General features: G+C 46.9%; 3 protein-coding genes across 3 annotated transcripts; 1 reads left to right on the forward strand and 2 right to left on the reverse strand.

Moving 5' to 3' along the window:
* Positions 1 to 265: 265 nt before the first annotated feature.
* tamo (PUB and ZnF_RBZ domain-containing protein tamozhennic) lies at positions 266 to 8,289 on the reverse strand. The gene is made up of 5 exons (XM_001360867.4): positions 7,717 to 8,289; positions 4,033 to 4,194; positions 3,773 to 3,972; positions 2,341 to 3,702; positions 266 to 2,274 (listed from the first exon to the last, which is right to left on the reverse strand). The coding sequence occupies exons 2-5, from the start codon at positions 4,154 to 4,156 to the stop codon at positions 1,375 to 1,377; spliced, it is 2,586 nt and encodes an 861-aa protein (XP_001360904.4). The 5' UTR covers positions 4,157 to 4,194; positions 7,717 to 8,289; the 3' UTR covers positions 266 to 1,374.
* A 799-nt stretch (positions 8,290 to 9,088) lies between these two features.
* On the forward strand, positions 9,089 to 10,366 carry Zfrp8 (Zinc finger protein RP-8). Its single transcript, XM_001360868.4, has 3 exons — positions 9,089 to 9,440; positions 9,503 to 9,587; positions 9,649 to 10,366. The coding sequence occupies exons 1-3, from the start codon at positions 9,172 to 9,174 to the stop codon at positions 10,339 to 10,341; spliced, it is 1,047 nt and encodes a 348-aa protein (XP_001360905.3). The 5' UTR covers positions 9,089 to 9,171; the 3' UTR covers positions 10,342 to 10,366.
* On the reverse strand, positions 10,345 to 13,364 carry Naa35 (N-alpha-acetyltransferase 35). The gene is made up of 6 exons (XM_001360869.4): positions 13,069 to 13,364; positions 12,598 to 12,994; positions 11,964 to 12,534; positions 11,724 to 11,905; positions 10,628 to 11,665; positions 10,345 to 10,564 (listed from the first exon to the last, which is right to left on the reverse strand). Exons 1-6 carry the CDS (start codon positions 13,077 to 13,079, stop codon positions 10,424 to 10,426), a joined length of 2,340 nt encoding a protein of 779 aa, XP_001360906.3. The 5' UTR covers positions 13,080 to 13,364; the 3' UTR covers positions 10,345 to 10,423.
* Between the last annotated feature and the right edge of the window lie 87 nt (positions 13,365 to 13,451).

Raw genomic sequence — 13,451 nt, forward strand, 5'->3', positions numbered from 1 at the left:
TTAAGGTTTCGGGAAAAAGATTGCCTCTAAATTCATTCGGTAATAGCATGCCATAATATTAAATTAATTTTAGTTTTTGTTTTGGAGTTTTCGATTTTTATTATAATTTTGAGCGAAGATTGCGCTTGAAAGTTTCAGCAAAATGTGGTTTTATCTACTTATTATTTCATCATTTTTGGATTTGTCTGCAGTGGTTATTACAAAAGGCATTTGGGTCTCAAAATACTAACAATAAATTAATCAAATCAAATAAAACCCAATTAAATATACATATTTAACAAAGAGCAATAGGTACGTGGTTTCTTTTATTTATAAAAATATCGTATATGCTTTCGCATCTTTCCGGGTTCCTACTCTATCAACATTAATCTTAACATTTCAACAAACAAATTGCATTGCGTGGGAGGGGGGACACTGTCTGTGTGCTCGTGTGGCGGGGTTCTGGCTATCTAGCATTGGGGTGGGTGGGATGAGCAGTTTGCTTGATCCTCTGTCTATGCCCTTTTTAATTCCGTTGAGCTCCTCTGCTCCTCTCATGAGGGGAGGACTGGGGAGAATAAACGTATAATAGTTCATTTGTAGATATTTGCACTATACTCTTACTTCCTTTCGTTTCAGTAAAATTCGAATCAAAAATTGTAAGTTAACAACCCGTACCCGTACTCGTACCCGTACCCTTACCCGTACCAGTTCTGTTCTTTCTGCTCGATCGTTACTCAAATTTCAATTACTTATGCTACAGTTATAGGTATTATTTAGTATGAAAAGGTCAATAAAGGTATATTGGCTGTTCGAGATTTGGTGAATATATATATATGTATGAATATAAAGTTCATTTTCGCTCAGTTTCGGATATATGTACGTACTATGAATGCAACTATGAATATAAAGTATATAATTATCAGTTGTTTTTCCATTTCCTACAAATATACAAAGTTCGTGTTTTACTCTCTCGCTGTCTATCGCTGTCTGGCACGCGCTCACAAATCTATAAAATCCATTTGTTTTCGCATGTATACTGTATGCTCGTGTGGGGACAGCAGACAGGGAGGCACTAATTTGAAACAGAAGCGGCGGCCTCAACAACGGGGAAACAATCTATAACTAATTAAAGCGTGTGTTTACAGGTAGGGCTAACTAAATAGAATAGTTCGTATGCACTAGATGCAGGTGATGCACCTGCCCTGCTGGTGATGCTCCTTCGCTCCACAACAAAAGGTGGCTGCGATTCGTAGGCTACGAGACTAGATCTTAGAGACACGCACAGGGCTACATATGGGTCGTATAAAAATATATTTAGCTTTTCACTGCACTGTTTTGTATCACTAAGGGGATGAAGGTGTAGGGGGGAGGGGAGTTTGTCCAGTCTATCGCCTAAACGCAGGTTGAGGAAGCATGGGAGACGCTCGCCGCTGCAGCTGCAGCCGCTGCCGATGACGACGCCGCTGTGGCTGCCTCCAGATTGAAATCCTTGCTGCGGCAGCACATCTCACAGATGCGCTTCGTGTCTGGGTTAAGGAACGTGCAGAAACGACAACTCCACTCATTCGGGCTCGTCACAATCAGTTGCGTGGACACTGGCGGAGGATGCTTTGGCCCAGCTCCGCTACGATTTCGCGATCCTGTGCCTCTATTGTCTATTGTGGCCGTTTTCAAGGCGGACTTCACTTTCTTCACGCCAGTGCTGCTTCTGTTCGGCACCAACGTGGGCGCTGGCGCCTGCACAACCTTGGCCTCCCTTCGGATGGCCCCAGTCTTCTTCTCCAGTGTGCGTGCCTTCCCCCCACTTGTCTCCGTAGTGGCTGAACTGAAACGTGTTCCCTTCCCACCACTTGCCTCCACAGCAGCTGCACTAGCTGCACGTGTTACCGTCTGCGTTTTGGCTGTGTCGCGTCGCGTACTTTTTTCAGCAGGATTTGCGCTGTCATTGGATATGTTCAACGAGTCCAAATCCAAGCTTTGCACTAGCAAATCCTCACGATCCCCCAAGTCTTTGGAGTAGCCAGAGCGCTCCAGGTTCTTAAATACATAGTTCCAGGACTCAAAGCTGCCGACACCCTCCTGCACCTTGGGCATCAGGGGCGGGGATGCGCTGCTCAGCGTTACGAAATCATCCAAACTCGCCGTCTCGTAGCCCGCTGTCATGTCCGTAACAGTGGTGGGTATATCAGGATCGTTAGCTGCTGCTCTCCTGTGGTATGCATCCGCGGGCGCCATCCGACTAGCCCGCTCCTTCAATTCCTTGTGCTTTTTGCGATTATTGTCCATCGGATCCTGTAGCCAGAAAATAGTCAATATTTGCACTAGCTAAGGAGAATGTGAACAAGCTTTGGCACTTACCTGCATCAGGTCGCGATCGGCTTGTCGCGAGTCGCAGCCAGACTCTGCCAGCGCCCGTGTCCGACTGCTCTTGGGCACAGGCCGAGCATAGACATACCTGTCTTGAGCAGTCGGTGGCGGCGGCTGCGAGTGTGGCAGCGTCGTGGGCAGGTCGTAGCCCCCATACGACGTCGGCTCAGGGGGTGGCGCGTAAATTACAGAATTGCCACGCAGGTAGCCCCCATGGCTCCGTTGCTCGTACAGCCGCGGATGGTAGTCATGGGCACCATAGTCGTGCTGCATCAAATTGGCACGTTCGTCGAAATCGATCAGATGATGATCTGGCGGATACGTGCTCTGTCTGTGCTGCATGGCTGCCATGGCGGCGACGGCAGCCCCCGAGGGTGGGGCCTGACCCTGACGCCTGTGATAGTCACAGCTGTGTACCGGCCCAGAGGCCAAGACGCCCGTCTTCTCAATGGTCGCGTACATATTGTGCTCTGAATTCGTAAAGACATCGGCGGGCGTGGCATACTGGGCATTCAGTTGGTTGGAGATGTTGTAGGGAAGGGGATAACGATTGCCAGGAGCATTGTAGCCACCGGCGACTGCCGCATAGGAGGCACTGCTGCCCATACTCAGTCCGTCCAGACAATCGTAGGGTTCCTCGTAGAGATGGGGGTGCTGATGCATGGCCTGGCACTGCTGATCGAAGGAGTGTCGATGTGGGAGGACATTGTGAGGCTCCTGGTAGTGATCAAGGCTACGCGAGTGGGTCATCAGCCCTCCTCCAGCCGTTTGCTGGAGCTGAGGCTGCTGCTGCGGATGTGCGGGATATGGCGGTAAGTATTTCCCCGACAACGAGTCGTGACTGAGATTTGGGGAAACAACATTGGGATGAATGGCGCAGCTGTTTGAGCTAGCGGGATGCACCAGGTTGTTGCCATGCAAAGCGCAGGGGCTCGCACTCACGCTGCCATCCGCTACCCTGCTCTTCGGGGGCTGGGTGGCAATTGTCGCCACATTGCTGTATGTGTTGTCCGACATTTTCTCCTTGCGCAGTCGCTTCTCATTCAGGTGGAAGACAATCTCCTTGATCGAATGCGTGGTGCCTCCAATGTGGCGCTCTCGATATTGAAAAATCTCCTTCCAGCTGCATGGGAAACCCTCTGCATGGACGCCTGCATGGATATGCTTCATGATCTGGCACTCTACGTAGGCGGCCATGGCATCACGCGATACATTTGTCACCTGATCGGGGCAGATGGGGCCCTCCAGGACAAATGTATCCTCCGATATGCGCCTATAGCCCATGGCCAGAAAGAGCTGGTCAGCGTCGAGCAGACGAGTCAGGACGTCATGCTGATAGCATCCCGAATAGGTCTGAAAGCAGAAAGTCGGGGAATCCGTTTGATCAACAATCAAATGGGTGAAGAATGGGCCACAAGCCAACCTTGAGGGTTCGGTACTCCTTCCGCCAGGGTTTGGTAAACAAGTTGTTGGCATACTGGCTGATAGTCTCGAATCCCACGATGGCATTTTGCGCCGTGAAGTCGGTCAGCTCTCGCACCGATTTGCGCAGGATGTGCCCTGTCTCTGGCAGAAAGAACTTGCGATCGTGCGGCACCACGCAGAGGAACTCCTTGAGGCAGCCTGCAAATAAAAAACAATTAATTAGTTTTGTTCCAGCATTCCAGCAGAACTTATACAAACCCTCTAGCTTCTTGCGCTCCTCGAGCTTTTGAATGCTCTCCTCCGTCTCGAGGAACGACCAGTGACGCTGAAGTATCTCCTGCCACAAGTCGGGCAGAATGTCGCGGGGCACAAAATCCGACATGTTGCTTTAAGGACTCTCATTCAGCGCGCCTCACGGTCCTGCAACAAGGCCACAAAAGCGATACAAGGTTACAACAAGTCTCGAGATGCTTTGGAATCTCACTTGCTATTGATTTCACAAGGATAATGTCGATGGGTGGATGGATGTGAATGTGTGGATGAGCCTGCAGGCAGGGCAAAGCAATTACCCAACAATGATTGTCCCCTCCCGGCTGCACGTGCCACCCAACATGCATCTTTTAGTACCATACACCGCCTGCCCAACGCCCAACGCCCAACTGTCCATCTCGCACAAAACATGCACTAACTAAACAATGCATGTTTTAGCCTCAAGTGGAGTAACAATAACTGGCCTGATAACAGCAAACAATGGAAATGTGCGGGCTCGTCATCGATAGTGCCGTGCCACTAGCTTGGAGCTCGGCAGGCCTTTGTTTCCCGAGTAAAACAGTTGGCGTTGGCAACAAGGAGGAGCACCCACTCAACCCAGACTTCTCACCTATGATTAGAGTTTCAACAAAAGACTGCCGCAATGCAATGAATCATTCAAAAGGCAGGTGATTGGATAACAGAATGATTGGATTAGGGGGGATCATCATCGTCAGGTCTGGCTGTTACGAGTACTCGTTTTCAATGAATCATTGTTGTTTTAGGCAGGAAACACTAACGGATAAAGGGGATTTCCCCTGATCGCAAATTATTGCTTCTACGAGGGAGGAGCTTTCCGCAAAACTCTATTTGGAAATTGAATATCAATTGAGAGTGAAATTTCAAGAAAAGTTGTTCCTTCTTCTCGCACAACAATGCGAAATCGTACAAATGTTCAACCGAAGCCCCACGATACATGATGCGAGCCACACACAAACATACACACGCATTATCGCTCTATACACACACACACACACTCACTCTCGCATTTATAATTATTTTGATATCGGCTGGCTATCGTAAAATAAGCCAAAGATCGTACATTGGCCTTTAGGCAGTAGCAACAACAATTCTGCGAAAAGAGAACGAGAGAGAACCGTTGGAGTAACCTTGAGAAGTGACTCATTTCACGGTTTGGTGTGCAATCAAAATGCAAACCAGAACACCGAAGCAAAGGGTGAAGAGAAAGAGGAGGATAAGTAAGTAAGTAAGCGAAAACAGAAAATGCGATATATGTACATATGTAGAGAAGAGAGAGGAGAAACTAGTCACGGCATGAACGGTGACCGAGTGCGTGGGAGGGAGATGGAGACAGAGCGTAAAACACTGATAACGGTTGATTGAAAGCAAAACACACTCCGCGCCACTTGAATAGCACACCTGCAAATATATATATATACAAATACATATGTACTACTACATTAGATAATTAATTCAAAGAATTTAGTGTTTCTCTGCTTTTCTCCATTTGCTCTCGTTTTATATCTGATTCTATGATCTTGGACTACGACCATTAGAAAGAGAATATCAATTTTTCAACAAGTTTAACCGAAACCAAAAGAAATTTGGTGTCACATACCAAATGATATTGGCTAAAATGTTCTTTTGTTTTATTGCGTTGATGTACATATTAACATATATGTATGTACATATGGATGCATACATAATGTACTACTATTTAAGTGGCGCAGAGCGTATACATTTAAGTGTACCTCTATACATATGTATGTATTTGTACCAACGACAGTGATAACTAAAAAAACACATATGTACATACATATGTATGTATTTGATAGGATTGGGTGCAAATATTTAGGTGGAGCTTATGGAATGTTTGAAAAACAAGAGGAGGGAGGATGTGCCCCGTAGACGTATGTAACTTTAAGCAAGAGTGGTACGTTTTACTACCTTAAATGACTCCTCATCGGACAGGGAATGAGCTTTGACGTTGCACAGGTAGCCCTTGCGGTACGGGGGTACCTGTGATGCTAAAAGCAAAGTTAAGCCAATAAATCATGTTACAGCTGCTGTGTAGTGGAGTGGGGCTCTGCCTTTTGCTCTGCACTCAACGGTTTTCTTAATTGGATGCAAACTATTTTCAGTGGCGCATAAGCTTATTAGCGAGAGCGAGAGCTCAGCAATTCTCTTAAATGCAGCTCGCCCGTCAGTCAGGTTGCGGGCTCCAGCTTCCTGTTGCCAGGGACAACGAGGTAGGAAGGACTTCTAGAGGCCTCTATGCATGGACGGTAGTCCAGGGCAAACCCAGGCTGCACCGAAGCTAATTTAAATGCAGAAAAAGATGTCAATGCTGGTGAAATTCGTGTCCTCTAATTGTCAAAATTAACGCGTCATTGAATGGACTTTTAATGAAAAAATGTTTGCCGTAGGTAAATATTCCAATTCCCAGTCTAGAGAGAGAATCCACTTTGAAATTACATTTTATTTAATTTCAAATGGAAAGAGAATCAGAATCAGAAACAGAAGTAAAGAAACAGAGAATCCATACTAGAATAATATAAAACCAGAGGTGGGGCCGGGGGAAGGGAATAAGTACAGCAGTCAGTTGTGAACTAACAGATAAATGAGGAATTTAAATCAATAAGTGCAATACGAGTATGCCAGAACAGCAAAATAGCAGCAGAAATAAATTGGAAACTTCGCAGAAACTAAGATGCCAGCCTGCAGCTGAGAACATGCCTGGGCATGGGCTAGGAGTGTCGATGGATTTCTCATGCAAATTGGGCCAATTGTTCGGAATCCGTTTAGACATGACGGAGCTTCGCTCGTTCTATGAGCTGGTTTTCCCTTAATTTTCCGGATTGGCAGCAGCATGCAGGGAATTTCATAGAATTCCATCCAGTTGCCTGCATTGCGATTGAGCTGAATTGTAATTGAATTTTCAATACATCCTCGTAGGGATGTCAGTTGGATGTCATAAAGCGGTTGACACACATGGTGATGGGCATGTAAAACCGTCAGAATAGCCTGGCTATGATGGCCACGAGAGGCGACATCGCCTCGGTTATGGGCAAACAACACCAGAAGCAGGCGGCGTGCAGGCGGCAGTGTGGAAGCGAGCCAACAAGCCTTTGAATTTGGCCGAAAATTTGCCCAAAATCATGTGTTGACAAAATGACAATGGACACAATATGGTCGGGATTGGAAGCTTTTATTGACTTAGGCTATGGCCCGATGCTGATGGCGAATGTTTGCATTGCTGGTCTGGTCTATTAAATGAAATATTGATTAGCCATTTCAGGTTAACAGAGGATTGGCGATGCAATAAGATGGTGGTAGTCAGTCGTCAAGAGGGCCAGACTTGGCACGATGTTAGCCAGGTCTATAGATTATATGCCCGTGTACGGTGCTCGTACATGTGTGTGTGTGTGACCGGCAAGCGTCGGGCAGGGTGTTCCAATTCTTATTTTCTACAATGCGGCACTAAATTTAGCAAAATAAAAGCTCACCCGGCCTGAGAATACTTTCTGCTGGTACCATCTGCTCATCCCGACCAGCAATCTATTTCCTGCAATTGCAATCTGCCTCTGCTGGCAACCGGATTCCCATTTCCCTTCCAACCCAATGTAACCCCAATTTTGAGGGGGAATGACAGGGAAAGAGCAAATTACTTACGGAAATTCCCAGTGGTACGTTGTATTTATGAATTTTCATTTCTGCATTGTCCCTGCATTGGCAAAACCTTCTTAGCCAGAAGCGTGCTGGAAGAGTCCACACCAGGTTCACCTTGCCCCGTGCTGTTGCCAAAATCTGTAGTCGTGTGGGTGGGTGGGTTTTATTTTTAGCACACCCGAAGGCAACAAGCAACACACGATAAGGCAGTTTCAGCTTCCGCAATTGAGGGACTGGGGCTGGGGGCTGCTGTTGTCGTTATTGGCGCTTCAGCGGCAGCAGCTGCTGCGACTGATATTATTATTAACAAATACTATGGCGCTGTTATGCTCTTCTTCTTTGTTTGCGTTGACAAATCTTTGCTGCGCTTTCACAATCCAATCTGCTCTTACACAAACTTGTTGCTGTCCTCTTCGCTAGCAACAGGAAATAAAATCACACACAATTTTCTACATTTGGGAATGAGTTAGTGAATAAACATTTCTCGCACACGTTACTCCGTTAATTGTAAATTAAATAAAAATTAAATCCGAACGGAACGGGCTGCGAGAACTAGTGTGACCGCGGATATTCCAATACTGTGTAACCCTAGAAATTTTCAAAAATATACAGTCTCGTTTTAAAAATATACCGAAAATATACTGACGAATTCGAGTTGTATTATAGATATTCCTCGACTTTGATGTTCCGTCGAATATTACTAGCTACATAGAATGTGCAGCCCGGCCCACATAATTTTATCCGATTAATAAATCAATGTCCTACTTGACTGACTTGTTTTAAATACTTGTCTTGTTTTCTTGCTGCAGCAATTGCTTTGATTGTTTTTGCCTCAATTTTGGTGCCTCGTATATCGTTAGAAATCTAACTTTGCCCAGTTAACCCTCCTCCATTCAACGATTTGAGGTAAATGGCGTCAAACATTACTGATTGTAAGTTCTTCTTGTAGACCCATGCAATCTTTCCTCTGAACTAAAAAAAAACCACGATATCACTCATTTGAACAACGCTAAAATTTAATTTTTTAAATTTTCGGTGGAATTTTAAAATAACCCCCTTGTCTTACAGTGGGTTAATCGTTCTCAGTCAAGGATTGAAACCATTTTCTACATGACTGGTTTATTTGAAATTGAATTGCTATGGAACCATGGTTATGAGATATTGGTTCTTCATTAACTTATGACTCATACACTGGCTCTTCTGAACTGAACGGTATTAACTCTACCACAAAACAAGTAAGGGAAACCCCCTGTTTTGAGCAAACGTTTTTTTTTTTGCGTACGCCTTGTTTTGATTTGGTTACACAGTGCAATCAAACGACTAGAAACAGCAGGATTTTCTCTGAGTAATCCATTTCCGCAGCTTAGCTTAAGTTTTTCACCTGTTTAAATAAAGGGGGTTTACGTGGGTTATACGGTATATTTCTGAGGGTCAGACGCCAGCCTGCACGTTAAAAACATGGAAATTGATTTGGGTTTTGCCGAGAAACGGGACAATAATGGTTGGTTGACTAACCGCTACTTCCCCAGCAAATTGGGTGGACTACCGGCCTGGCTGGAGCTGGAGGCACTCCCGGACCCCAAACAGCTGCAGTGTCAAAAGTGCATGGCGCCAAAAGTTTTCTTAGCCCAACTTTATGCCCCCCACGAGGATGATTTCAATTTTCATCGGTCGATTTATATTTTCGTGTGCCGGAACGCAGATTGCCAGCAGGATCATAGTGCAGAGTAAGTGCTTTAAACTGTGTGTTTTGTGGCTATCCTGCGACTCATGTTTGTGGCTTGTCCAGAAATTTCACAGTGCTGAGGTCTCAGCTGGCACTGAAAAACAAATTCTTCTCAGAACAGGCTGCGGAAGACGATGGGGAACCTTTGGTAAGCTATGAAACGAAGGGTTTTTCGAACTATCTATATAGACGTGTATACTTTTTTCCAGCCCCCCATACCATGCCTGAAAAAAGTATGTGCCGCCTGCGGCTGTTATGCTCCGCACGCCTGCAGCCGCTGCAAAACCATCTATTATTGTTCCTCTGCTCATCAGCGGGCACATTGGTCCGACCACAAGGCTAACTGCGGGTCATCGAACGCGGTGCCGCACAAGCCGCTTAAAGCGATAGAATTTGAAGAATTTGAGATTGTGATAGAGAGCAATCCCACGAGGCCGGTTGAAGAAGATCACAAAGATGACGACGCCCGTTTGGCAGAGTTTGAAGCGCTACAGGCCAGTGGCAACACCGGCGACCTGAGCAACGTCTCCGAGGCGGAGATGGACAAGTACTTTGGAAATACAGCTGGCTCGGATGACAAGACGTTTCGTCAATTTAAGAAGCAAATCGCCGACGAGCCCGAGCAGATTGTGCGCTACAAGCGCGGCGGTGAGCCCCTTTGGATAACAAACACAGCCGCAACTGTGGCGGATCAGCTGAAATCGCTGCCCAACTGCAGCCAATGCGGTGGGATTCGTCAATTCGAGTTCCAGATCATGCCGCAGACCTTGGTGCTGCTCAAAGAAGAGTTTCTGGACTGGGGCGTACTGGCGGTCTACACTTGTGCCAAGAGCTGCCCCATTGAGGGATATGTGGAAGAGCACATGGTCAAGCAGGACGTTGTGTCGCAAGAGAACCATTGAAAATAAACTCCAAACGTACATTTAATTTAGTTGGTTATGGTTAGTAGAGGTGGCACACATTTAAAATCTGATCGCCAGCCGCTTATTTCAACTTTATAATGGGGAAATAGCTATGCTTTGAAAAATCAAACTCTGGCTGGCGCTTCACATCCTTCTGATGGCCACGGGCCAGCACATTCATCACGACAAAGTTGGTTCGAGCGATTTGAAGAAGGTCCAGCACCTGTAACAGATTTGAGCTGTGAGCGAGACGCTTGGGTCAGAGATTCTGTTATTGTAAACTCACTTCCTGGTCAGGGTTCTGTATGTTTTCCAAAATATTTCGGGCCTGGTCGAAATGCTTTGCTGCAACAGCGTACAGGTCTTCGACGCTAGCAAGCATCATGTGATCGCGGATGCTCTTAAACTCCTGATAGCTGACAGGCGGAGGACTGGTTAGTGCGCCAAAGGGACGGAATCGTCGATTATATCGAACCTCCTCGTTGTCAAAAGTGGGCATTGGCAGACGCACGCGTCCGTCTTTGGTAAGGGCGCCCATAGCCTTGTACATGCCGCCACAGAGACTAAGCAGGGCGTGATAGAAGACTATCTCGCAGCGGTACGGACGCTGTAGTTTCTTGTTCTTCCTGGGCTTGGCCGCCTTGCGGTTCTTGGAGACGGTGCCACCATTCGCTTGAATCTTGCTCAGGTGCTCAGCGTATTCCTCCTGGGCCAGAAGAATATTTTCCGTGCGTGTCAGCGCCGAAACGAGGAAGCCCACCAGAAACTCGTAAGGATACCAGTAGATGTAGAGGAACTCGTGCACAGCATACAGCTCCAGCTCGAAGCCGGACATTAGGTAGATCAGCATGGCACGGAAGCAGTTATACAAGACCCACGTGGAAAAGTGGGTGCTGTGCTTGAGTGCAGTGGCGTGCAGCTCGTTTCCCTCCAAAGCCCGCTCGTTGGCCAGTTGGTTCATAAATGAGTCCAATCTGGCCGCATCCACCTGTATAGCGTCGAAATTCTCAATCAATCGACCCAGCTTGTCCCGCTGCCTTGCGCGATTGAAGCCACAGATGCGTATAAACATTGTGAAGGTGTTCAGGCTGATGCAGTAGCGAAAGAAATTCTCCAGCTGCTGCTGCACCTTGGGATCAGCGGACACCGAATTCTTGGGACTGAGCACTGGCGGGGAGTTGAAGGCCTGCACCGAGTGCCGCAGAAACAGTTTCATCGGCATTCTACCATGCACCAGACGCAGGTTTGCGGTGAACAAACTCTGCAGAACGCTCCTCGAAAGGATGCACTGCCCCGACTTTTTACTGTACTCGATAAAGAAGTTCTGCAAGTGGACGAAATTAAATGTAGCAATTTCCAAACAGTCCTAACGATAGCCTTACCAGCGCTGAGAAGTAATCCTTATTCCGGGTCACTTTGCAGGCGTATTTGAAACGCGAGATCATCTCCTCTAGAAACTGAAAGCTGGCTGGACGGTCTCTGATCTTAATGCTGCGAGGAAATGAGGGCGGCTGAGTGCGATCATGAATGCGGGTCGAGAAGCCGATGGGATTTGGGGCCTCAGCTGGAGAATACAATTGGTTAGACACGACTTAAAAAGCAATCACTGCCATCTGACTTACAGCCCTCAACGGGCTGGGTGCCCCGATCAATGGTTTTGCGCAGAAGCGGCAACAGTTCAGAAGCCACGTTTAGATTTTTGTAAATCTCGCTTATTGTATCTTCTGCGGTGTCATTGGCCGCCATCTGCTCCACCTGGTAGATGACCTGGAACAGGTGCCGCATGAAGCGGAGTCGATGCACCACGGACATTAGATCTTCCGGCGATGTCAGCTGCTTGCATTTGCGCACCAGCTCGTCCTCTACCTCCTTCAGATAACCAAAAATATTGCCGGGATGAGCCTTTTCCGCGGCCAACAGTGCAGAGTTTCCGTACAGCTGGAAATCCTCCTCCTCGTTCACACCTGCTATGATGATGATGCTCTTGATGACCACAATGAGATTACGCACTGCAGTGCAGAAGACGCGCAGCGCCTTGTCCTTGATTTTAGAGGGAGCGTGCAGATAGAGACAGTTGAACAGCACCTGATCCATGGAATTCCCCTCCAGCCAGGACACAACGCAGGAGAATAGAGAATCAAAGATCCCGATCAGTTCGGTGGGCGTAAGGTTGTCCAGCTTAATAACGCCCGTCTGGAATGGGTGCAAATGAAGGGATGAGCTGGGCATGAGACTGACTGTCTTCTCCATTCTTACCGCGATGGCTACCTCAAAGGAGGGCGGAGGCAAATCCAACTTATCGAAGCCCATGCCCACATCCATCTTTGGATCCATTATCTCAATCGCAGACATGGCTTCGAAGAGACCAAACATCATGTCCTGCGCCAGTTCTCCGGGTATCAGTTCTTTACAGGCAGCAAGAAACTCGTCGCTTACATCAAGCCATCCATGCAGTGGATACAGTGTTATGTCTTCTGCGGTACTGCCACTCCGCATTGTGCGCTGCACTTCGGGATCCATAAAGCCGCATTCGCTCACGCTCCACTCATCCCGGTCCGAGGAGCTGTTGGCCCTAGTGGCGGCGGCCGCAGCTGCAGCGGCAGTTGCAGCGGCTGCCTGGAAGTCGGCCGGCTCCGCAACGCCACAGAGAGTACTGGGAGGAACATAATTGCACATATGTATGTCCGTAAGTAGATATTTATAGAACAGTCCGCACTGCTGGCTTACCTTCCGTTCATCTTGTCAATCTTGCTGTGTCTTCTTAGAGCTATCTTATCGTCGTTCTTTGTATTTATGTTGATTGTAAATTGGATATATTGGATATTGCCAAGTTGAAGAGGAGCACTTGTTTACATCAGCGAAAATATGTGTATATCATGCGTTGATAAGACTTTGCACCGCCTTCAGCCTTCTTGTACAGCAAACTTGATGCTTTTCGCTATTAACAGGAATTAGAGTCCATACAATTTTCTACATTTGGGAATTACTTAAATATTTCTCGAATTATAAATTAAATAAAAATTAATCCATCAATGAAACGTCCGACCCCCAGAAATATACCGAAACATACCGCCTCATTTTCAAAATATACCAGATCAATTTTACATATT

Source organism: Drosophila pseudoobscura, chromosome 3 (assembly GCF_009870125.1).
Source record: "Drosophila pseudoobscura strain MV-25-SWS-2005 chromosome 3, UCI_Dpse_MV25, whole genome shotgun sequence".
Taxonomy (NCBI): Eukaryota; Metazoa; Arthropoda; class Insecta; order Diptera; family Drosophilidae; genus Drosophila; species Drosophila pseudoobscura.